At 37.9% G+C, this 27,263-nt stretch overlaps 1 protein-coding gene across 8 annotated transcripts in view; it reads right to left on the bottom strand.

Annotated features, from left to right (window-relative positions):
* The window catches only part of CCDC66 (coiled-coil domain containing 66), a 67,500-nt gene that overhangs the window by 8,161 nt on the left and 32,076 nt on the right, over nucleotides 1–27,263 (bottom strand). For 7 of the 8 annotated variants that reach the window (XM_059389987.1, XM_059389994.1, XM_059389992.1 and 4 more), the window contains 6 exons: nucleotides 25,661–25,792; nucleotides 25,009–25,259; nucleotides 24,727–24,811; nucleotides 23,485–23,646; nucleotides 19,173–19,317; nucleotides 17,966–18,052 (listed from right to left, as the gene is read on the bottom strand). In XM_059389987.1, the coding sequence (XP_059245970.1) occupies nucleotides 17,966–18,052; nucleotides 19,173–19,317; nucleotides 23,485–23,646; nucleotides 24,727–24,811; nucleotides 25,009–25,259; nucleotides 25,661–25,792 (862 nt within the window). The remainder of the gene's footprint in view (nucleotides 1–17,965; nucleotides 18,053–19,172; nucleotides 19,318–23,484; nucleotides 23,647–24,726; nucleotides 24,812–25,008; nucleotides 25,260–25,660; nucleotides 25,793–27,263) is intronic. The other variant, XM_059389988.1, reaches the window with a different exon arrangement.

Raw genomic sequence — 27,263 nt, 5'->3', positions numbered from 1 at the left:
GTCTTAAGGAATTATTTTCACTTTCCCTTAAATGTGTAGGATTCATATAAGTCTGTTACTTATCTGGACATAGGGAAAGGACTGAAACCGATTCACCAACCTTAAGCACAAAGTATCAAACAATACCAAGAGCTCATAAGCAGAATAATTTTAGATAAGTGAGCAGCTTTCAGGTAAGTAACCCAGACCACCTTCTTGAGGTGCAATGGGTTTGAACCCTACACCGGGCACTCCAGCTTTTAAGATCTGATCTTGAGAGAGGAGTTCAGAGTTCACAAAACATCTAGCTTAGAAAGCCAATAGGGCTGATGTCTATGAGACCCACAAAGTTATAGCAGAAGGTGAAAATGCCTGTTGTGGGGACTAACCCCCCAGGGCCCAGCAAAGATGCAGTCAACGGTACCCAGAGTTACTAATATAAGTAAACAAACTTCTTTTCACATAAAGTGTTGGCCTAAGGGGCAGGCATCTAACTTAACTATGTATCTAGGGACTTACTGGTATACTATTCCAGGGAAGTAAGGCTGGCAGGCACTACCTTCATTTAAAACACTAGGCCTGGGCGCCTGGGACTGAGTCTGGCATTAGGCTTCCTGCTCAGCAGGGAGTCTGCTTCTCCCTCCACCTCCCCATATCCCCCATTCATGACTGCTCTCTATTAAATAAAAATAAAACCTTTAAAGAAAAACTTAAAAATAAAGTACAAAAAATATACATGCCTACTTTGAACCTCTAACAGTTGCTATCTTTAGAGTTCTAGCCTCCACCCCACCCCACCTCACCCCAACCAGCAGGTGTCACCTTCATGCTTTTCCTGTCCTACCCCATAGCGCCAATATCCCCTGGAAGGGAACTTTTTACACGCTGTTGCCCTGTATTTTATGTCGTACCCTGAATAACCAGGCCCTGAAGGCCGGGGGGCTTCTGCTTGTGGTCCTAGTGGATATTTATATATATTTATATATGTTAAAAGCTGCTGCCTGAAGGTCTGGCTTCCATCAGCCTGAATCTAAGTGCTGACTCAGATACTCCCCTCTCTAGGACACTGACCAATCTTGGCACACTCAACAACTAGGAGCTTTTGTAAATAAAACTGGCTGCAGGGACTATCACAAAAGCTTGAGAGACAACCAAGAGCGTGAGTAGGGTTGAACAATAAGGTTCAGTGCATACATGAGGCCATCCTCCAATCCTGAGACAGGCAGTTGTTATAACTGATGCACACAAACCAAGACAGAATGAAGAAACCAGAGGAATATGTTCTAAACAGGAGAATAAGATAAAACCTCAGGATAAAAACCTTAATGAAAAAATTTACCTAACAGAGTTCGAAGTAATGGTGACAAAGATGCTCACAGACCTTGAAAGAATGGATAAACACAGTGAAAACTTCAAAAAGAAAATATAAGTACTCAGGGTACCAAATACAAGTCACAGACCTGAGGAATATATTCACTGAAAAATAACACTAGAAGGGTTCAATAGGAGACTAGATGATGCAGAGGAAAGGATCGGTGAACTCAAAGAAAGGATAGTGGAATTCATCCAATCAGAGCATCAAAAAAAAAAATAGAAATGAAGATAGCTCAAGGAAGTTATGGGACAACACCAAGCCAACAAATATTCAAATTATTTGGAGCCTCAGAGGAGAAAAGCAGCAAAAAACTTACTTGAAGAAACAATGGCTGAAAACATCCCTAACGCGGAAAAGAAACCAATATCCAGATTCAGGAAGCACAGAGAATTCAAAATAAGAAACACAAAGAAACCATCACTGTGATTCTTTATAATTAAAACGTTGAAACTTAAAGACAAGGACTATATCTTAAAAATGGTAGAAAATCAACTTGTTACATACAAGAAACCCCCATGAGATTTTTTTAGCAGATACTTTGTAGGTCAGAAGACAGTGGCTCAATATATTCAAAGTGCTGAAAAAAAAAAACTTCCAGCCAATTTTGTGGCAGAGTTATTCAGAATTAAAGGAGAGTAAAGTTTTCCAAACAAGCAAAAAATAAAAGAGTTAATCACCACTAAACTGACCTTAATGACTGAGTCACCCAGGCCACCCCACCACTAAACTGGCTGTAAAAAGAATGTGAAATTTCTTCAAGTTGAAAACAAAGGGCGCTAATCAACAAGAAAACTTAGGAAAATAAAAATCTCCGTAGTAAACATTAATACAAAATAAAAGTAGTGGGTTAATCACTTTGACAGCTAGTCTGAAAGTTAAAACAGAAAAGTAGTAAAAATAACTATAACTGGAATAATTAGTTATGGGATATGAAAGATAAAGATACAAAAGATAAAAAGATGAGACAGAGCTTTAGAGTGCTCTCAAAATTGTTACGGACTTTAAAAAGACTTAATTTTAAATTAAGTTATATGTAAGACTACGTGTAACCACAAAGTAAAAACCTCTAGTAGACACACAAAAGATAGATTCACAAAAGATCAAAAAAAGAAATCTAACAATACTATTAAAGTCATCAAAACAAAGAGAAGAAAGGAACTAGAAAAAAAATGAACAAAATGGCAATAAGCACACACATATCAATAATTTCTTTAAGTTTAAACGTACTAAATTTTCCAAATCAAAAGATGGAGTGGCTGAATGGGAAAGAAAATTAGGCTGCCTATAATGAGGCTGCCTCATTTCAGAAGGGAACACACACAGAATGAAAATAAACAGATGGGAAAAGATGTTCTATGCCAATGGAAAAGGAAGTGAAGGTAGCTACACTTCTTTCAGACAAATAGACTTTAAAACAAAGACTGCAATAATTATGAGACAAAGAAGGGCAATACATAATGATAAAGGGGTCAATCCAACAAGAGAATATAACATCTGTAAATATTTATGCACTCAACACAGGAGAACCTAAATATATAAGGGAAATATTCACACACCTAAAGAGAGAAACTGAAAGGAGTACAATAATAGTAGGAGACTTTAACAACCCATTTATATCAATGCATAGAACATCAAGAGAGAAAGTAAAAAAACAAGACCTTAAACATTAGACCAGATAAACCTTATGGGCAGATTCAGAAAATTTTAAAAGCAACAGAATACACACTCAAGTACACAAGGAACATTTTCCAAGATAGATCATGGAATGCCACAAAGTCCGTTTTAATAATAGTCATGAAAATTCCAACAATATTATGCATTTTTTTCAACAATAATACAAAACTAGAAATTAATAATTACCTGAGGAAAACTGGAAAACTCACAATTATGTGGATATTAAATAACATACCACTTAATCAGTAGGTCAAACAAAAACTCAAAAGAAATAAATGGCTTGGGGCACCTGGGTGGTTCAGTGGGTTAAAGCCTCTGCCTTCAGCTCAGGTCATGATCCCAGGGTCCTGCGACTGAGCCCTGCATCAGGCTCTCTGCTCGGTGGGGAGCCTGCTTCCCCCTCTCTCTCTGCCTGCCTCCTGCCTACTTGTGATCTCTGTCTGTGAAATAAATAAATAAAATCTTTTAAAAAAGAAAAGAAATAAATGTCTTGAGGCAATTTAAACTAGAAATACAACACATCAAAACTTACACGATGCAGCAAAAACAGTTCTAAGAGGGAAGGGAAACTTGAGTGATAAATTCCTACATCAAGAAACAAGAAAAGTCTCAACTAAACATAACTTTAAATCCAGGGAAATAGAAAACCAAACAAACTCAGAACAAAGAAGGAAATAATGAAGATCAGGATGGAAATAAATGAAATACAAATATACAATGACAACACACGGTATCAATGAAACTAAGAGCTGTTTTTTGAAAAGATAAAACTCACCAACTTTAGCTAGAATCTTCAAGAAAAATAAGAGACGACTCAAAATCAGGATAAGAGACATGATAAAGATACCAAAGAGATGCAAAGGATCATAAACTACTATGAACAACTACAAATGAACTATTCGACAACCTAGAACAAATGGATAAATTCCTCGAAACATACAACCACAAAGAAAAATCGAAACACACTTATTACTAGTAAAGAGAATTAATAATTTAAAAAACCTCCCTACAAATAGAAGACCAGGCCCAGATGGATTCAATGATGAATTCTACCCTACATTCAAAGAATTAATACAAATCCTTCTCAAATTCTTCCCAAAAACACAAGAACAAGGAACACTTCCAAACTTATTTTATGAGGCCAGCATCACCCTGATACCAAAATCAGAGAAGACTGCTACAAGAAAAGAAAGTTATGGGCCAATACCCATGATAAATATAGATGCAAGAATTCCTCAACAGGGACGCCTGGGTGGCTCAGTCAGTTAAGTGGCTGCCTTCGGCTCAGGTCATGATCCCAGGGTCCTGGGATCAAGCCCCACATTGGGCTCCTTGCTCGGCAGAGAGCCTGCTTCTCCTCCCTTTGCCTGCCTGCTGCTCTCCCTGCTTGTGCTCTCTCTCTCATTATCCTGCTCTCTGTGTCAAATAAATAAATAAAAATATTTTTTAAAAAAATTTCCTAAACAGAATATTAGCAAACAAAATTCAACAATACATTAAAGGGATCATACACCATGATCAAGTAGGATTTATTACAGAGATGCAAGGATGTTGCAACATCTGCTAATAAACTGAGACACAACAGATTAACAAAATGAAAGCTACAGATCATATGATCATCTCAACAGAGGCAGAAAAAGCATTTGGCAAAGTTCAAATCCATTTATGATAAAAATTCTTATACAAGGTATAAAGAGACTATACCTCAAAATTAGACTATATATGTATGCCAAGCAAGTAGCTAACATCATACTCAGCAGTGAAAAGGTGAAAGCTTTTATCTAAGATCGAGAACAAGACAAGGATGTCTATTCTCCACACTTTTACTCAACATAGCACTGGAAACCCTAGCCATAGCAATTAGGCAAGAAAAGGAAAAGGCATCCAAGCTGGAAAGGAAGAAGTAACCTAACTGTCACTATTAGCAGATGGCATTTATTTAGAGAAAACTCTAAAAACTCCACAAAAATCTGTGTCAGAAAAAACAATTTCCATAAAGGTGCAGGATATAAAAATCATTATACACGAATCTGTTCTGTTTCTATACACTAATACTGTTAAGGAAATTAAGGAAAAATCCCACTTGCAATTGCATCAAAAATATAATACTAGGAATAAATTTAACCTTGGAGGTAAAAAACCTGTACACTGAAAACTGTAAGATACTACTAAAAGAAACTGAAGAATACACAAATAAATGCAAAAACATGTCATGCTGATTGGAAGAATTACTATTCCTAAAATGTCTATATTGTCCAAAATAATCTGCAGACTCATTGCAATTCCTATCAAAATTCCAATGGCCAACAGAAATAGAACAATCCCCAAATTTCTAGGGCAACACAGAAGACCCTATAAAGAGGGGCGCCTGGGTGGCTCAGTGGATTAAGCCGCTGCCTTCGGCTCAGGTCATGATCTCGGTGTCCTGGGATCGAGCCCCGCATCGGGCTCCTTGCTCAGCGGGAGCCTGCTTCTCTCTCTCTCTCTCTCTGCCTGACTCTCCGCCGACTTGTGATCTCTCTCTCTGTCAAATAAATAAATAAAATCTTTAAAAAAAAAAAAAAAAAAAAAAAAGAAGACCCTATAAAGAAAGCAACCCTGAGAAAGAACAAAGCTGGAGGCATCACAGTAGCTGATTTCAAACTACATTACAAATCTATAGTAATCAAAACAGTACAGTACTCACATAAAAACAGAGACACAGATCAAAAGAACAGAACAAGGTGCCTAGAAATAAACCCACACTTATATGAAGGGTTAATTACAACAAAGCCCAGAATACACAATGGGGAAAGGACAGTCTTTTTAGTAAACGGTGCTGGGAAAACTGGACTGTCAAATGCAAAACATGACACTTGACAACTATCTTACAGTATACACATAAATGAACCCAAAATAGATAAAATCTTCAATACAGGACCTGAAACATGAAACCCTAGAAATGAAAACATAAGCAGTAATAAACTCCCTGACATTGATGTTGGCAATCGTTTTTAAAATCTGAGTCCAAAAGCAAAGGCCACAAAAATAAAAGTAAACAACTAAGACTGTATCAAACTAAAAACATTTCTTTACATCAAAGGGCAAAGGAAACCAACAAAATGAAAAGGCAACCTACTAAATGGTAGAAAATATTTGCAAATAATGTACCTGATAAGGGGTTAATATCTAAAATATATAAATAAATCATACAGAAGAAAAAGAACAAGATGATACTCTCAACATATACTGAAAAAGCATTTGACAAAGCACAACATCCTTTTTTGATCAAAACTCTTCACGGTGTAGGGATACAAGGCACATACCTCAGTATCATCAGAATCTCACAGCGAATATCATTCTCAATGCGGAAAAACTGAGAACTTTTTCCCTAAAGTCAGGAACATGGCAGGGCTGTCCACTATCACCACTGCTATTCAACACAGTACTAGAAGTTCTAGCTTTGGCAATCACACACCAGAAAGAAATAAAAGGTACCCGAATTGGCAAAAAAGAAGTGTGGATACCCCAAGATTCCACCAAAATCTGTCAGAAAAAACAAATTCCAAAAAGGTGCAAGATAAAAAACTCAATACACATGAATCTGTTGTGTTTCTATACACTAATACTGTTAGAGAAATAAAGAAAAAAATCTCACTTGCAATTGCATCAAAAATAAAATACCAGAAACTGCTAGAACTCATGCAGGAATTCAGTAGAATATCAAGACATAAAATAAATGCAGAGAAATCAGTTGTATTTCTATATACCAACAACAAGACAGAAGAAAGAGAAATTAAAAAGTCGATCCTATCTATAATTGCACCCAAAACCATAAGATACCTACAAATAAACCTAACCAAAGAGGCAAAGAATCTGTACTCAAAAACCTATATAGAGCACTCATGAAAGACTGAAGAAGACACAAAGAAATGGAAAAACATTCCATGCTCATGGACTGGAAGAACATAGTGACAATGTCTATATTACCTAGAACAATCACACATTTAATGCAATCCCTATCAAAATACCTCCAACTTTTTCAAAGAAATGGAACAAATAACCCTAAAAGTTGTACAGAACCAGAAAAGATCCCAAATAGCCAGAGGAATGTTGAAAAAGAAAACCAAAGTTGGTGGCATCACAATTCCAGAATTCAAGCTCTATTACAAAACTGTAATCATCAAGACAGTATGATCCTGGCACAAAAACAGACACATAGATCAATGGAACAGAACAGAGAACCCAGAAATGCACCCGCAATTCTATGATCAACTGATCACTGACAAAGCGGGAAAGAATGTCCAATGGAAAAATGAGTCTCTTCAACAAATGGTGCTGGGAGCTGGGAGAATTGGACAGCCACATGCAGAAGAATGAAACTGGGCCACTTCCTTACACCACACACTGAAAGACACCCCCCCCCTTCGTTAACTAATTAACTGCTCTTTTGTTGTGTAAAAGTACCCCTCCTCCCCTTGCAATGAAAAGACCCTTCCCACAGGGTTGAATTCAATGTAACTGCTCTTTTGCCTTTCTGTAACAGCTTGGCTTTTAGGGCATGACACTTGACTCCTGTTTGAACAAGATACCCTCTCCTAATAGCCGGGGCATGGTCACGTAGGCAAGGGGGCTGCATGGTCACATAGGTCACGTAGGCAAGGGGGCTGCATGGTCACATAGGTCACGTAGCCAGGATGCCTTTCTGCTGAGTGATAAGGTCAAACTTCCCCTCTTTGTTTCCCCTTCCCGCCTTTCTCTTCGTGCCAGGGGGTCTTCCAAAGCCAATCCGCTAACACCAAGTATGCCTTTTTCAAAAGTTCAAACTGTCCACCAATCAGTTGCACCCCACCCAAAACTTGTTTGTACCTGTCTATAAAAACCCGGCACCACCCCAGCCGGGTGTGCTCAGCTAGCAGGAGCTGCTGACCACCCGCAGGCGCGCGCTGACCACCCGCAGGCGCCTGCGTAACAATAAAGAACCTCTTGCTGATTGCATCCAGTGGCAGTGTTGGATTCTTGGGTAAAGGGATCCGCGGGTCTTTCAACACAAAAAACAGACTCAAAATGGATGAAAGGCCTCAATGTGAGACAGGAATCCTTCAAAAATCCTTGAGGAGAACACAGGCAGCCACCTCCACCTCAGCCACAGCATCTTCTTAGAAACACCGCCAGAGGCAAGGGAAGCAAGGGCAAAAATGAACTACTGGGACTTCATCAAGATCAAAATCATTTGCACAACAAAGGAAACAGTTAACAAAACCAAAAGACAACCAACAGAATGGGAGAAGATATTTGCAAATGACATGTCTCAAAAAGGGTTAGTATCCAAAGCGTATAAAGAACTTACCAAACTCAACACCCAAAGAACAAACAATACAATCAAGAAATGGGCAGAAGACATGAACAGATGTTTCGGCAAAGACAACATCCAAATGGCCAAGGAAAAAGTGCTCCACATCACTCGGGATCAGGGAGATACAAATCAAAACCACAGTGAGATACCACTTCACATTAGTCAGTATGGCTAAAGTTAACCAGTCAGGAAATGACAGGAGTTGGCCAGGATGCAGAGAAAGGGAAGCCCTCCTACATTGTTGGTGGGAATGCAAGCTGGAACTTGCAGCCACTCTGGAAAACAGTATGGAGGTTCCTCAAAGAGGAACCCTACAACCCAGCATTTGCAGTACTGGGTATTTACCCTAAAGATACAAATGTAGTGATCTGAAGGGGCACACACACCCAAATGTTTATAGCAGATTGCAATGTCCACAAAAGCAGAACTATGGAAAGAGCCTGGATGTCCATCAACAGATGAATGGATGAAGAAGATGTGGTGTGGATACATAAACACACACATGTACACACACACACGAATTCTATGCAGCCATCAAAAAATACCCCGAAATCTTGCCATTTGCAACAACATGGGTGGAACCAGAGGCCATTATGTTAAGCAAAGTTAAGTCAGTCAGAGAAAGACAATTATCATATGATCGCTCTTATATGAGGAATTTGAGAGGCAGGGTGGGGGTACATGGGGGGAAGGGAGGGAAGAATGAAACAAGATGGGAACAGGGAGGGAGCCAAACCATAAAGGGACTCTTCATCTCAGGAAATAAGCTAAGGGTTGCTGGGGTGGGGCGGGGGGAAGGATATGGTGTCTGAGTTATGGACATTAGGGAGCGTATGTGCTATGGTGAATGCTGTGAACTGTGTAAGACTGATGATTCACAGACCTGTACCCATGAAACAGGTAATATATTATACATTAATTAAAAGAAATTATACAATGCAATAAGAAAAGCAAAGATACAATCTGATTTTTTAAATGGGCAGAAGATTTGAACAATTATCAAAGAAAGACCTACAGATGGCTAACAGCTACATAAAAAGATGCTCAACATCACTAATTATCAGGGAAATGAAAAATCAAAACCACTGTGAGATAACGGCTTCGCACCATTCAGAATGTTGAGTATCAAAAAGAAGAAACGACAAGAGTCAGCAAGGAGGTAGAGAAAAGAGAACACTCACGCATTGTTGGTAGACTTCTAAATTGGTTAATCTTCACTACAGAAAATATAAAGATTCCTCAAAAAGTTAAAAGAAGAACTACCACATGATCCAGCAATTCCACCTCAGGATTTATCCGAAAGAAACAAAACCACTAACTCAAAAAGATGTATGCACTCCTGTGTTCACTGGAGCACTATTTGTAATAGTGGAGGCATGGAAGCAACCTAAGTGTCAGATAAATATAAAGAAAATGTAGTGTTTACATACACAAAGGAATATTATTCAGCCATAAAAAGAAATGAAATCTTGCCATCTGTGACCACATGGATGGACATTGAGGGCATTATACTAAGTAAAAAAAGACAGAGAAAGACCAATACCATTAAGATCTAACTTATATGGGGAATTTTTTTTCTTTTACTTACAAGTGGAATCTTAAAAAAAAAAAAAAACCACACACACACACACAAACCACAGAAGCTCACAGAAATATTGCTGCCAAAGGCAGCAGTGGGGAGGGGAAAGAAGGACAAAATGGGTGAAGAGTCAAAAACTACAAATTCCAGTTATAAGTCTTGGGGATAAAACATACAACACAGTGACTCTAGTTAATAATAATTCCATATTTAAGAGAATAAATCTTCTCATCACAAGAAAAAATTTTCTAACTGATGGTGATATTAACTGGACTTACTGTGACTATTCTGCAACATACACAAATATAGAATCATTATGCTCTACACCTGAAACTAATGTTGTATGTCAATTATCCCTGGATTTTTAAAAAGTGAAAAGTTAAAGGGATTTTCTGGAAGGTATTAAAAAAAAAACTCCCAGGGGCGCCTAGGTGGCTCAGTGGGTTAAGCCGCTGCCTTTGGCTCAGGTCATGGTCTCGGGGTCCTGGGATCGAGTCCCGCATCGGGCTCTCTGCTCGGCAGGGAGCCTGCTTCCCTCTCTCTCTCTCTCTCTCTCTCTCTGGCTGCCTCCGTCTACTTGTGATTTCTCTCTGTCAAATTAATAAATAAAATCTTTAAAAAAAAAAATTCCCAGAAAGATATGTAAAGGATTGAAAAGATTCACAGTAAGCATGGAGACCTATAATAATAAGGCCCAAATATAGATATTACCTTATCACATTTTTAAAAATTTAAAATGAACCCATGAGGAGGCCTGGGTGGCTCAGTCAGTTAATTGTCTGCCTTTGGCTCAGGTCATGATTCCAGCGTTCTGGGACTGAGCCCTGCATCTGGCTCCCTGCTCAATGGGGAGCCTGCTTCTCCCTCTCCTGCTTTCCCTTCCCCTTCCTTGTGCACTTGCTTGCTCTCTATTTCTCTCTCTCTCAAATAAATAAAATCTTTTAAAAAATGAATAAAATGAACACATAAAAAATGTTCATCATTGGTCACCGGGAAAATGTAAATCAAAACCACAATGACATACCACTTCATAACCACAAGAATAATATGTGTAGGTTAACATGCAGAGAAATTACATATAGTGCTGATGGAAATGTAAAATCATACAATTTGGAAAAGTTTTACAATTCATCAAATGCTAAACATACAGTTATATATAACTCAGCAATGCTATTCTTCTCTCCCAAGAGATCTGAAAATATACATCTAGGTAAGTTCTGCTTAAGTGTTCATAGCGTATCTTTAATAACCCAAACATCCACCAACTGATGAAGGAATAAACAAAATGTGGTATATGCACAAAATGGGATATTATTCAGTGATGAAGGATGATGAGGTATTGCTACATGCTACAACATGATGAACCTTAAAACATTACGCTAAATGAAAGAATCCAGGCACAAAATACTACATATGGTATGATTCCAATTATATGAAATGTCTAGAATAGGCAAATCTAGAGTAACAGAAAGTAGATTGCTGGTTACCTTTAACTGGAGAAAAGGGAGAAAAGAATGAGCACAGGGGTTCTTTCTGGGGTGATAAAAATGTTCTTAAATTCATTGTGAGGATGGTTGCACAACTCTAATGGTACTCTTTAAAAAAAATACTGTATCAGAAGGTTTATATGAACACATTATAGATGAAAACTTCTATAATCTGGGGAAGGAAACAGCTATCCAAACCTGGGAGGCACAGAGAACTCCCATCAAACTCAACAAAAGCTGGCCAACCCCAAGACATATTGCAGCAAAATCTGCAAAATACAGAGATAAGGAAAGAATCCTGAGAGCAGCAAGAGAAAAGAAATCCCTAATCTACAAGGGAAGACAAATCAGGTTAGTAGTAAATCTTACCAAAGAAACACAGCAGGCCAGAAGAGAGTGGCATGATATATTCAAGGTCCTGAATGGGAAAAATACACAGTAAAGAAAATTTTATCCATCAAGGATTTGGAATAGAAGGAAATAAAGAGATTCCCAGACAAACAAAACTAGGAGTTTACGATGACTAAACTACCACCCTGCAAAAAATATTAAAAATTTCCTTTAAATTTCCTCCTTTAAAGTCGGAAAGACCAAAAGCAACAAAGTCTAGAAAGATACAGAGAAAAATCTCCAGAAACAGTGACTTTACAGGCAATACAATGGCACTACCTTCTTATCTATAATAATTCCTGAATGTAAATGGACTAAATGCCCCAATCAGAAGATGTTTAAGGTATCAGAATGGATTTTTTAAAAAAAAGATCTACCTATATACTGCTTACAAGAGACTCATTTTTAGACCTAAAGACACCTGCAGATTGAAAGTGAGGTGATGAAAACCAAAGTTTCAGAAGTCAACAGAGAGCCAGAGTAGGCATGTTTAATAAATGTTTCATTTTTAAATGAAAAAAATATATAATATGAAACAAAGGGCACTATCTCATAAACAAGGTGTCTATCCAACAAGAAGATCTAACAATTGCAAATATTTATGCCCCCAACTTGGCAAGCACCTAATACACAAGTCAATTGATAACAAACATAAAGAAACTCATTAGTAACAATAGGAGACCTTAATACACCACTTAACAGAAACAGACAGATCATCTAAGCGTAAAATCAAAAGAAAACAACGGCTCTGAATGACACAACTGGACCAGAGGGACTTAACAGACATATTCAGAACATTTCATCCTAAAGCAGCAGCAGAATACACATTCTTTCTAAGTACACATGGAATATTCTCCAAAATAGATCACATGGTGGATCACAAATCAGGCCTTCGACAAATACAAAAAGAATGAGATCATACCATGCATATTTTCAGACCACAGTGCTATGAATCCTGAAGTCAACCACAAGAAAAAATTTGGAAAGATCACAAATACATGGAGATTAAAGAACATCCTACTAAAGAATGAAAAGGGGGGCACCTGGGTGGCTCAGTGGGTTAAGCCTCTGTCTTTGGTTCAGGTCATGATCTCAGGGTCCTGGAATCAGGCTCCGCATCCAGCTCTCTACTCAGCAGGGAGCCTGCTTCCCCTCTCTACCTACCTGTGATCTCTGTCAAATAAATAAATTAATTAAATATTTAAAAAAAAATAATGAAGAGGTTAACCAGGAAATTAAAGAAGAAATTTTTTTTTTTAAGATCTTATTTATTTGAAAGACAGAGATCACAAGTAGGCAGGCAGGCAGAGAGAGCGGGGGAGAAGCAGGCTCCCCAATGATCAGAGAGCCGGATGCAGGACTCCATCCCAGGACCTTGGGATCATGACTCGAGCCAAAGGCAGCGGCCCAACCCACTGAGCCACCCAGGCGCCCTAAAGAAGAAATTTTTAAAAATCCACAGAAGCAAATGAAAACACGATAGTCCAAAACCTCGGGGATGCAGCAAAGATGGTCCTGAAAAGAAAGTATACTGCAATACAAGCCTACTTTGAAGCAAGAAAAATCTCAAATATACAACCTAACCTTACACCTAAAGGAAGCTAGAAAAGGATCATCAAATAAAGCCTAAAGTCAGCAGAAGGAAGGAAATAAAAAGATTAGAGCAGAAATAAAAAAACTAGTAGGACAGATCAATGAAACTAAAATATTTTTCTCTGAAAGAATAAAACTGATAAACCCCTAGCCAGACTTAATCAAAACAGAAAGACCAAAATAAATAAAATCACCAATGAAAGAAGAGAGATCACAACCAACACCACAGAAATATAATTATTAGAGATTATTAGGAAAAATCATATGTCAACAAAACAAGCATCTGGAAGAAATGGATAAATTCTTAGAAATCTACAAACTGCCAAAACTGAAACAGGAAGAAAAAAATTTAAATAGACCCATAACCAGCAAAGAAACTGAATCTGTAATCAAAAATCTCTCAAATACAAAAGTACAGGGCCAGATGGCTTCCCAGGGGAATTCTACTAGACTTAAAAAAAAAAAAAAAAAAAAAGTTAATACACATTCTTCTCAAAACAGTTCCAAAAAAAGAGAAATAAATGGAAGAAAACTTCTAAATTCATTCTATGAGGCCAGCATTACCTTGATTCCAAAACCAGACAAAGACCCCAGCAAAAAAGAGAATTATACCTAATATATAATTGATAAACATGGGTGTGAAAATTCTCAACAAGATTAAAGAACATCCTACTAAAGAATGAAAAGGGGGGCACCTGGGTGGCTCAGTGGGTTAAGCCTCTGTCTTTGGCTCAGGTCATGATCTCAGGGTCCTGGAATCAGGCTCCGCATCCAGCTCTCTACTCAGCAGGGAGCCTGCTTCCCCTCTCTACCTACCTACCTGTGATCTCTGTCAAATAAATAAATTAAATATTAAAAAATAATGAAGAGGTTAACCAGGAAATTAAGAAGAAAAAATTTTTTTTAAGATTTTATTTATTTGAAAGACAGAGATCACAAGTACGCAGAGAGGCAGGCAGATCAAACCCAACAGTACATTAAAAGTACATTTAAACGTTCTTCTGCATTAAAACATTAAACAAAAGTACATTAAAATTCTTCTACATGTGGCTGTCCAGCTTTCTCAGCACCATTTGTTGAAGAAGACTGTTTTTTCCATTGGACATTCTTTCCTGCTTTGTCAAAGATTAGTCAAACATGGAGTTGAGGGTCTATTTCAATAATTGAGGGTACAGGGCGCCTGGGTGGCTCAGTGGGTTAAGCCGCTGCCTTCGGCTCGGGTCATGATCTCAGGGTCCTGGGATCGAGTCCCGCATTGGGCTCTCTGCTCAGCAGGGAGCCTGCTTCCCTATCTCTCTCTCTCTCTCTCTGGCTGCCTCTCCATCTACTTGTGATTTCTCTCTGTCAAATTAGTAAATTTAAAAAAAAAAAAATGAGGGTACATTTTAATAATTTCAATTATTAAAATAATTATTCACCACAATCAAGTGGGACTTATTCCTTGGCTGCAGGGAAGGTTCAATATTTGCAAATCAATCAACATAATATAGCACATGAGTAAGAGAAAGGATAAGAACCATATGATCCTCTCAACTGATGCAGAAAAAGCATCTGACAAAGTACAGCATTCTTTCTTGATTAAAACTCTTCAGAGGGGGGCGCCTGGGTGGCTCAGTGGGTTAAGCCGCTGCCTTCGGCTCAGGTCATGATCTCAGGGTCCTGGGATCGAGTCCCGCATCAGGCTCTCTGCTCAGCAGGGAGCCTGCTTCCTCCTCTCTCTCTCTCTGCCTGTGTCTCTGCCTACTTGTGATCTCTCTCTGTCAAATAAATAAATAAAATCTTAAAAAAAAAAAAAAAAAAAAAAAACTCTTCAGAGGGAACATACCTCAATATCATACAAGCCATAGACAAAAAGCCCACAGCAAATATCATTCTCAATGGAGAAAAACAGAGCTTTCCTCCTAAGGTCAGGAACATGGCAGGGATGTCCACTGTCACCACTGTTTTTCAACATAGTACTAGAAGTCCTAGCCTCAGCAATCATGCAACAAGAAGAAATAAAAGGCATCTCAATTGGCAAAAAAGTCAAACTCTAACTCTTTGCAGATGACATAATACTCTATGGAGAAAACACAAAAGATTCCACCTCAAAATCACTAAAACTCATATAGGAATTCAGCAAAGTGGCAGGATATAAAATCAAGGCAGAGAAATGAGCTGCATTTCTATATGCTAACAATGAGGCAGAAGAAAGAAATTAGGGAGTCAATCCCATCTACAAATGCACCAAAAACTGTAAGATACCTAAGAATTAACCTAACCAAAGAGGCAAAGTATTTGTACTCACAAAACTACAAAACACTCATAAAAGAAACTGAGAAAGACAAAGATATGCAAAAACATTCCCTGCTTGTAGACCTTCAAGAACAAATATTGTTAAAATGTCTATGCTACCTAGAGCAATCTACACATTCAATGCAGTCTCTATTAAAATACCATCAATTTTTTTCAGAGCTGGAACAAATAATCCTAAAATTTATATGGAACCAGAAAAGACCCCAAATAGCCAAAGGAATGTTGAAAAAGAAAACCAAAGCTGGTGGCATCACAATTCTGGACTCCAAGCTCTACTACAAAGCTGTAATCATCAAGACAGAATGGTACTGGCAAAAAAACAGACATATAGATCAATAGAACAGAACAGAGAACCCAGAAATGGACCCTCAACTCCATGGTTGACTAATCTTCGACAAAACAGGAAAGAATATCCAATGGAAAAAATACAGTCTCTTCAACAAGTGGTGCTGGGAAAACTGGACAGCAACAAGCAGAAGAATGAAACTGAGCCACTTTCATACACCATTCACAAAAATAAATTCAAAATGGATGAAAGACCTAAATGTGAGACAGGAATCCATCAAAATCCTTGAGAACACAGGCAGCAACCTCTTTGACCTCAGCCATAACAACTTCTTATTAAACACGTCTCTAGAGGCAAGGGAAACAAAAGCAAATCAAAAGTGAACTACTGGGACTTTCTTCATCAAGATAAAAAGCTTCTACACAGTGAAGAAAAAAATCAACAAAACTAAAAGAAAACCTACAGAATGGGAGAAGATATTTGCAAATGACGTGTCTGAAAAAGGGTTAGTATCCAAAATCTATAAATAACTTATCAAACTCAACACCAAAAAAATGAATAATCCAGTTAAGAAATGGGCTAGAAGGGGCACCTCCAGTAGCTCAGTCACTTAAGCAGCTACCTTTGGCTCAAGTCACGTTCCAAGAGTCCTGGGATGGAGCCCTGCACTGGACTCCCTGCTCAGTGGGGAGCCTGCTTCTCCCTGTCCCTCTCCCTGCCACTCCCCCTGCTTGTGCTCTCTCTGTGAAATAAATTTAAAAATCCTAAAAAAAAAAAAAAAAGAAAAGGGGGGGGCGGTGCAGAAGACACAGACATTTTCCCAAAGACATATAGTTGCCTAATAGGCACATGAAAAGATGCTCAACTTCACTCATCAGGAAAATACAAATCAATACACCGTAATGAGATACCACCTCACACCTATCAAACTGGCTAAAATTTAATTGCACAGAAAACAACAGATGTTGGCAAATATATGGAGAAAAGGGAATCCTCCTACACTGTTGATGAGAATGCAAATTAATGCAGCCACTCTGGAAAACTGTATGAGGGGGGTCCCTCAAAAAGTTAAAATATAACTACCCTATGACCCAGTAATTATACTACTAGATATTTACCTAAAGGACACAAAAATACTGATTCAAAGGGGCACATGCACCATGATGTTTATAGCAGCATTATCAACAACAGCCAAAATATAGAAAGAGCCCAAATATCCATGGATGAAGAAGATGGTATATAACTTGGCCATCAAAAAGAATGAAAGCTTGCCATGTGCAATGACATGGACAGAACTAGAAGATACTGGGGCACTTGGGTGGCTCAGTCGGTTAAGCATCTGCCTTTAGCTTAGGTCGCTTCTCCCTTTCCCTCTGCTTCTCCCTTCTGCTTCTGCTGCCTCTCACTCATTCTCCCTCTCTCTCACATAAATGAGGGGAAAAAAGAGAACTGAGTGATTATAGAGGGAGGGGAGTGGGGAAATGGGCTAACTGGGTGATGGGTATTTAGGAGGGCACTTGTGATGTGCACTGGGCATTATATGTAAGTGGTGAATCACTAAATTCTACATCTGAAACAATTTTACCATATATGTTAACTAGAATTTAATTTAAAACTTGAAGAACAAAACCAAAACACTGCACTGTATCCTTTAGGGGGGTTAACTATATGCTATGTGAATTAAACCTCAATGAAGCTGTTACAGAGAAATTAAAAATCAAGAGATCCCTTTATTTTCTAATCCTTGCTAAAAACTGGTGAATTCCTTTCATTTTTAAACAGAGCTCAATTCTCCCATCCAAGTACTAACCAGGCCCGAGCCTGCTTGGCTTCCGAGATCAGACGAGATCGGGCACGTTCAGGGTGGTATGGCCGTAGACAAACAGAGCTCAATTCTAAACTAAGCTTAATTCTGACTGTGACGTTAATTTTAAGTAAATTTTAAACCAAATCACAACTGTTAAACAAATACCTGTTTGCACAGCAGTATCCTTTTTGGGAGAGGTTGTAGAACTGATACATGTATTCTTTTTACCACTGACATCATCCAAGCCATGTCCTAAATTTGAAATGTTGTTAGTCACTTTATCAAATAGCAAGAGAAATATATTATCCAACATAATGACAGTTCAGGAAGATTAAGCAAAAGTATGTGTAGCAGCAACTAAATACGCACAAGATTTTCAGTGTAATCAATGTGAACATTACAATAAAAATATAAAAGGGCTATCCTAAATTTTCTTACAAAAAGTGACCTGCATTTTTATCCCTTATTGAATATGAGGATCCTTTCAGAGATTTCTCTAAAAACACTGGGTAAAAAAAAGTATACATTTTACCTATTATAAACAAAACATAAGAAAATTTATGTAAAAAGTAGGAAACAAAGGCAGAAGAAAAATTATTAAATTTCCTTACTACTTACGGCCCACTGACAAGTCCTTGAAATAGGTCGTCAGTGACATTCCTCTAGGAACTCAACTGCCTGGATGTTCACACTTTGCTAAGGGCAGAAAGCAATCTTAGCCCAACCCCCACGATCTTGTACATCTACTGTAACATAAAAAAATTTCCTCTGGAAACTGCCTTTATCTCTACCCCTCTTCCCAATACATGTTGGCAATCATCCCCCAATCATACGACCCACTGATATACATCTGAAGGGTCTCATGACTAAGTTTTTATTAGACAGTAAGTAATAAATGACGTTTTCCCAATAACTGCTAGCCCCCTTAAGGTCCTGGAAACTGTTCTTCCAAATTCCTTACATATTTACACTATCCCTAATCCCTCACAACTTGAAAGTATATGATGGGCCACTCCTCACGACCCTAGCACAACTCTTTCTGCCCACGGGTCCTGTCCCAGTGCTTTAATAAAACCACCTTTTTGCACCAAAAACATCTGGAGAATTCTTGGTTGTTGTCTTCAACCCCTAACATCCTTCCTGTATCAAAGATTATTGGAAAGTGCCAGACCCTGCTTAGTTATTATTTAGTTCTTTTCTTAAACCAATTTCCCAAACAAAATAAGCATTTTTATAAAGTTACATTAGGTCAAGATCTGAAATTCCTAAAACAATATTTATTCACTAGGTGCGTTAAAGGTACCGAAAATAGGCAGTTATTTAAAATCCTCTTCAAAAGATATTTTAAGTAAAATTGTAGTGAACTGCTTACCACCAAGATTTTTAATCAATCCAGAAGTGTCGTGTCCCTTTTGAGCCAATTCTCGGATTCTCTGTTCTTGTTTCAGCCTCTGTGCTAGCTCCTGTGCTCTCTGCATTGTCTGAAATAGCTCATTTGTTTTGAGAGTCATGATTTCCTGTTAATATTGAAGGGCACAGAATTATTAAATGCAATTATCAGACACCTGCAGACTTGACTATTCTGAGCAGATTAGCTCCTACTATGTGCGAGGCACTATTCAAGATACTGGGACAAAGTCAATAGGGCAAAGCGTTCTCCCTTTTGGAACTTACATTTTAGTATCATATTCTACAGCTGTATTAGACCACAAATGTAAAAATTCTTTTACCCACTGAAATTTATTATAATAAAGTCTTCAAAGCTTCTAAAACCAGTGATTAATTCCATCAAAATTCCATTAAGATTAAAAACAGATTATTAAGAGGTAAAACAGGATTTACAGCCATTTCTTACAATTCAAACAAATGACCCTTTGACTTTATTCACATATATAGTTTTTTCATAGGAGCAGTTGGCTTAACCTATTAAACATAATGAAAATAGAACCCAGATCATCCACTTCATCAGTGTGGAGTTAAGGCTGAAAAGGGAAAAATCAAGAAAATGCAGGCTCTGGGCTGCATCTCCGAGGGCGAGTGGAAATGCTCTATGCTCTACTATAAACCTCACAAATCCTTGGTAATCACGTCACTGTAGGATTTGCTCACGTCAGGTCAGCTCAAACATGACACTTCACAAAATCATCCCTAGGCCACATGTACCACTTAACAGAGATGTTCTTGTAGCTAACCAGGTATCTACTCTTTTTTAAAAAAACGATCTTATTTAGAGATACCTGGTTGGCTCAGTTGGTTAAGCAGCTGCCTTCAGCTTAGGTCATGATTCCACTGTCCTGGGATCGAGTCCTACATCCTGCTCCCTGCTCGATGGGGAGCCTGCTTTTCCCTCTGCCCCTCCCCCTGCTTGTGCTCTCCCTTGTGCGCTCTCTCTCTCTCTCTGACAAATGGATAAATAAAATCATAAAAAAATAAAAAAAAAATGGGCGTCTGGGTGGCTCAGCGGGTTAAAGCCTTTGCCTTTGGCTCAGGTCATGATCCCAGGGTGCTGGGATAGAGTCCCGCACTGGGCTCTCTGCTCAGCAGGGAGCCTGCTACCCCTCTCTCTCTGCCTGCCTCTCTGCCTACTTGTGATCTCTGTCTTTCAAATAAATAAATGAAATCTTTAAAATAAATAAATAAATAAAATTTTAAGATTTAAAAAAATAATCTTATTTAAGCACACAGGAAAACTCTAACACAGCAATGAAATGTATCATCAATGCCAGCCTGCAAATATATGCTCCTGTTCACTAATGGACACAGACAGAAAGGCCAATATCATTTCTCTTAACACATCTAGGATATTTATTAATAATTACTGCTTAGGCGTGTACGGGTGGCTCAGAGAGTTAAGCCTCTGCCTTTGGCTCAGGTCATGATCTCAGGGTCCTGGGATTGAGCCCTGCATTGGGCTCTCTGCTCAGCAGGAAGCCTGCTACCCCTCTCTGCCTGCCTCTCTGCCTACTTGTGATCTGTCAAATAAATAAATAAAATCTTAAAAAATAATAATAATTATTATTGCTTAGAAAACATTTCAAAATGAAGCACATGGGTAATTTTTGTTGTTGTTGTGCTGTACTGGCCTTTCTTAGCAGAGAAAAAAACCCAAGCAATATGGCATTTGTGAACTGATCACTTGAAATAATTAAAAACTTCTCTAGGGACACCTGGGTGGCTCAGTGGGTTAAGCCTCTGCCTTCGGCTCAGGTCATGATCCCAGGGGCCTGGGATTGAGTCCCGCATTGGGCTCTCTGCTCAGCAGGGAGCCTGCTTCTCCTCATCTCTCTCTGTCTGTCTCTCTGCCTATTTGTGATCTCTCTCTCTCTCTGTCAAATAAATAAATAAAATATTTTAGAAAAAAATAAAAAAATAAAAAAATAAAAACTTCTCTAGATTCTCCTTTACATTCATAACCTTTATAATGCAACACTTCAGTGTTTCTGCATACACCTTCAAAATTTCAAAACAGATGCAAATGTTCAACTTCTGATTATTTTCTTTTAAAAATACACCCATTTTTACTCTATCCATTTTTACTCTATAATGTTATTTATAATATAAATACTACCATGTTCACAGTTTGGAAGAATTAACACTTTAAACATCCACTCTATTAAAGCAATCTACAGATTGAATGTAATCCCTATCAAAATACCAACAGAATTTTCCACAGAGCTAGAACAAATAATCTTAAAATCTGTATGGAACCACAAAGGACCCCAAATAGCCAAAGCAATTCTGAGGAAGCAGAACAAAGCTGAAGGTATCACAATCTTAGATTTCAAATCATATATGCTACAATGCCAGTACTCAAAATAGTATAGCAATGGCACAAACCAGATCAAAAGAAGATGAAAGGGAGCCCAGGAATAAAACCTGGTCATGTTTATATGGTCAAGTAATCAATGACAAAGAAGGCAAGAATATCCAATGGGAAAAAGACAGTCTCTTCAGTAAAATATGCCGGGAAAACTGGACAGTTACATGCACAAGAATGAAACTGGACCACTTTCTTCCACCATACACATAAATAAACTCAAATGGATATAAACTGTGAGACCTAAGACCATAAAACTCCTTAAAGGAAACAGAGGCAGTAACCTCTTGGACATCGGCATTACCATGGACCTGCGCTGCGCTGTACATTTATACTGGAATTTTAATTTCCATTTTCTAGATCTGTCTCCTCAGGCAAAGGAAATAAAAGCAAAAATAAACTGTTGGGATTACATAAAAATAAAAAGCTTCTACACAACAAAAGAAACCATCCACAAAACAACAAATTACTGAATGGGAGAAGATATCTGCAAACAACATATGTGAAAAGGAGTTAATATCCAAAATATACAAATAACTCATACAACTCAACACCAAAACACCAAATAATGATTTTTTTTTAAGGGAGACAGCATGACCACATGAATGGGGAGATGGGCTGACAAAGTGGGGGAGGGGGGAGAATCTTAAGCAGGCTCCATACTAGGCTTGATCTCACAACCCAGTGAGCATGACCTGAGCTGAAACCAAGACTCAGACACTTAGTCTACTGCCCCCAAAATAATTTAGTTTTTAAAAAAGATCAGAGGACCCAAACAAACATTTTTCCAAAGCATACAGATGGCTAACTGACACAGGAAAAGATCCTCAACATCACTAATCATTAGGGAAATGTGAATCAAAACCATAAGTATATCATCTCACCATTGTCAGAACAGCTAGTATCAAAAAGACAAGAAACAACAAGTGTTGGTGAGGATGTAGAGAAAAGGGAACCTTTGTGCACTATTGGTAGGAATGGAAATTGATATACCCTCTGTGGAAAACAATAAGGACCCTCCAAAAAAAATTAAAAGTAGAATTACCACACAGTCTAGTAATTTCACTATAAAGTATTTACCCAAAGGGAAAAAAAGATATATGCACCCAAATGTTTACTGCAGCATTATTTGTAACAGCCAAGATATGGAAGCAACTCAAGTATCCATCAGCAGAAGAATGCATAAGATGTGGTATATACAAAAAGTAGAGTATCATTCAGCCATAAAAAAGAAAGAGACCTTGCCATTTGCAATAACACGGATGGACCTAGAGGGTATTATGCTAAAGTCAGTCAGTCAGATGGGAAAGATCGATACTATATGAAGTCACTTATATGTGGAAACTAAAAAGATAAAATGAAAAGCAAAACAAAAAACCCCAAACAAACAATAAAACAGACCCACAGGGGTACCTGGGTGGCTCAGTGGGTTAAAGCCTCTGCCTTTGGCTCGGGTCATGATCCCATCGGGCTCTCTGCTCTGCAGGGAGTCTGCTTCCTCCTCTCTCTCTTTCTCTGCCTGCCTCTCTGCCTATCTCTCTGCCTGCCTCTCTGCCTACTTGTGATCTCTGTCAAATAAATAAAATCTTTACAAAACAAAACAAAGCAATAGCAGGGGAGAAGGAGTCAGTAAATGAGGGAAGAGGAGTGGGAGGTACAGGCTTCCAGTTATTAAATGAACAAGTCATAGGGATGAAAGCAACAGCATAGGGAATATAGTCAATGGTACTATAATAGCGTGTACTGTATGCTTGTTAACATAGTATAACATATAGGACTCCTGAATCACTATGTTGTTGTACACCTGAAACTAATGTAACACTGTGTTAACTATATTTCAATGAAAAAAGTTTTAATATATACTTACTTCCTTTTGTTTTTGCTTAAGTATGTCTTCTTCATACTGTTTCTGCATCTCTTCTCGTTCCCGTGCTAAGCGACGCTCCTCTTCTTGTTCTTCCTTCTTTCTTTGCTGTTCTTCCAGCTGTTTCTTCCTGCGTTTCTCTTCTACCTGAGCGGTGATGGCTTTCTAGTTATAAATTATAAATCACAAAATGCACTGTCACAAATTTAAAAAATCTATTTGAAGCATTTGAATTTCTAAAATAAGTTTATCAGTAGCAGATAATATATAATGCAATATTACATATATAAATAAAGTTAAAATGTCAAATTTCCAATGTATTTATCCCATCTCTTGTTCCTGGAATTCTATATGCTTTTTCTTTTCTTTTTTCTTTTTTTTTTTTAAAAGATTTAATTATTTATTTATTTGACAGAGAGAGAGAGAGAGATCACAAGCAAGCAGAGAGGCAGGCAGAGAGAGAGAGGAGGAAGTAGGCTCCCTGCTGAGCAGAGAGGCCGCTTCGGGCCTCGATCCCAGGACCCTGAGATCATGACCTGAGCCGAAGGCAGCGGCTTAACCCAGGCGCCTGAGGCGCCTGAGCCACCCAGGCGCCCTATATGCTTTTTCTTTTAACAGAGGAGGTCTGTTAGAAGAAGTAATCCAAAAACAACTAAAAAAATCTCAGCACTTAGCATAGTGCCTGGTAAGTAGCAGACAGTCTGTTAATTTGCTTACTGATTAAGACTAACAATATTAATTACATCGAATTCCTCATGTATCAAGGTTTTAAAGAATTATTCAGAATTTTAAGTCCTTTTAGTGTTAGATTAAAATTAGAATTTTAATCTTCATCTCCTTCCTTATATTATCTGCTAGATTTCTCAATCAGAATTCAGTGCCCTGTATAGTTCCCTTAAAGAACTAATTCTCATCCTAAACAAAATTCAGGAGAACTATAAACAGATGAAAAAAAAATAACCAGTACTAAGTTAAGATTTAGTGCCATTTCATATATAAAACATATATTAAAGACCTACTCTTCTGGAAGGCAAGTGGCTGGTTGTACTATGTGATACTGTCTGGTTCTCAGCATCAATATAATTTTAGTATTACTGCCAGCTGGAGTAAGAATTAGATTCATCACAGAAATGGAAGGGCCTGTGCTGTACATTTATATTGGAATTTTAATTTCCATTTATTTAGGTATCCGCTGGAAATGACTTTACTTATTAAGGCGAGGAATAGTATTTTACAGTGCAATACCTGATGTTCTAACTGTTTTTGTCGTCGCCTCTCACGTTCTTCAATCTGAGCTGGATCCAAGAGAGCAGTCATAGAACGGAGAAAGCTGGCAAGATAGACACTTTAGTTATACAAAACCCCCGAAAGATGCTAAATCATTTTTGCTCCAGATACATCCACTAGTAATTTCTACTTTAAAGGAAAATACCAAACCTGAAATCAATTAACACACATTATGACAGTCCTTTTAATAAAGCACATAGACTTCCTTAAACATTAATAAATACTGAAAGATAAACTTACTTTGTTTTCTGACTATCTGCCATGGTCTTATCTCTGACTGGTTTTGCTATATGCTCCTCCTCTGAAGGTTCAACCTGGCTTCCAGTCATAGGTGTATAAACACTGCTGATATCAGCCAGTTCGTGAGTGTCCGGAGAGACACAGAAGTACTCTGGTTGGTTGTGTGTTGACCAAGAAGACAGTTGAGACTGAGAAGCAGGATAGGTCTTTAATGAATCAAAATGCATTGCCCATCTGTCATGTTCCTCACCCTAATCATGATAAATAAGAATTACTAAGAATTCTTCCAATTGTTCTCATGTATAAAGTTCTAAAATGATAATCAAACACAATTTTTAAAAGTCACCAAAGAGCAGGATAAGCATCACAAAAATCAACGGAGCTATATTCTTTATTAATTCCATATATACTTAGGTAACTAACATAACGAGTACAAGAAATTCAAATTAGGAAATTCCTGAAAAGCCAGTTTTAAGAAATTACACAAAATCACTTACTAAATGCATTCAAAAAAGGTTTACAAGAGCAAATGTGTATTAATTTGAATACTGTAGTCTTGTCAAATAGCTTTAGGATACTTTTAGGTTTATGATTAAGGACTCAAATTATTTTTTTTCCCGTTGACAACATCCACCTAAATTTGTTAGGTTACCTTTGAAGATGTAATTTTTTCCTCTATTTTTCTCTGCCGATCATCTTCTATTTGCTTGTTCAAATCTTCAATCCATTTCCTCTGCTGTTCTTGTTTCATGGCACTGAAAGGGCGTTCCCGTGGTACTGCTTCCTAAACAATAGTAATCAATACTATTTAAATTGCAACTCTTTTTTTTTTTTTTAAAGATTTTATTTATTTATTTGACAGACAGAGATCACAAGTAGGCAGAGAGGCAGGCAGAGAGAGAGAGGGAAGCAGGCTCCCTGCTGAGCAGAGAGCCCGATGCGGGGCTCGATCCCAGGACCCTGAGATCATAACCTGAGCCGAAGGCAGCAGCTTAACCCACTGAGCCACCCAGGCTCCCGCAACTCTCTCTTTCTAACCACCTTATCAATCTTGACAAAAATTTATACCAACAGAAAGGTATTTATCTGAGAGGAACAACAACTGTAAACAAAAAATTTTGAATTATACAAGACTTAAACAGATGTATTCCAATTTTCAGAATCATATTTGTAACATAAAGTAGAGAACATAGAATAACTAAATGTAAATGTAATGCGGGACTCGATCCCAGAACTTTGGGATCATGACCTGACATGAAGGCAGAGGCTCAACCCACTGAGCCACCCAGGCGCCCCGATGAATATTGTTTTAAATCTGGCTTCAGGATACAACAAATACTGCCTTTGTACCAAAAGCCAGGAGGATGTAAGAGAGCCAGAGGCTTTCTCTCCTGAATCACGTCTCTTTAGGATATCCCTCTTTTCCATTTCTACTGCTATAGCCCTATCACAGTCTATGACATTTCAATAAGAAAAATGTATTGCGTTTGGATTAAGTCCTTGAATTCTAAGAAAAAAAAAAAAATTAAAAATTGAGGGGCGCTTGGGTGGCTCAGTGGGTTAGGCCACTGCCTTCGGCTCAGGTCATGATCTCAGGGTCCTGGGATTGAGTCCCACATCAGGCTCTCTGCTCAGCAGGGAGCCTGCCTCCCTCTCTCTCTGTCAAATAAATAAAATCTTAAAAAAAAAAAATTTGAAAAATTTCCTAATTGAAGTTGCTTCTTAATTTATGAGAATTTGGCATGCTCTAACAAAAAGAAAATAATATATTCTACTCAGATTGTTCTGAAAGGCAAAAGCTAAGCAACAAACACTTTGTTATACAGAATAACTGCAGGATATGCTTTAAAAAATAGCTTGACAGAATACTACAATGGCGATATACCTGATGTTACCTTCTGCCTTTGTTTTTAACAGAAACAATGGCAAAGCTCCTAGTTTATAAGCAGTTGCTTAAATCAAAGGAAATATTTATAAAAAAGAAAAAAGATCTTAGTATCTCAGTTATTCTTACATGTTTTAAAGAGATAAAAACCATCACATTTCTTTAAGCCTAAAAGAACCACTTCAAAAGGAGCATTATCTTCAGGTAAGTAACTGAACAATTCTAGCTTTAAAAATGTTATCTTAAAGAAACAAGAAAGGTCTCAGGTACACAATCTAACCCTACACCTAAAGGAGCTGGAGAAAGAACAAGAAAAAAACCCTAAGCCTAGCAGGAGAAGAGAAATCATAAAGATCAGAGCAGAAATCAA

The sequence above is a fragment of the Mustela nigripes genome, chromosome 2 (genome assembly GCF_022355385.1).
Source record: "Mustela nigripes isolate SB6536 chromosome 2, MUSNIG.SB6536, whole genome shotgun sequence".
NCBI classification, from domain to species: domain Eukaryota; kingdom Metazoa; phylum Chordata; class Mammalia; order Carnivora; family Mustelidae; genus Mustela; species Mustela nigripes.
The sequence above is the reverse complement of the archived record's forward strand: the minus strand, read 5'-3'. Positions and strand labels throughout refer to the sequence as shown.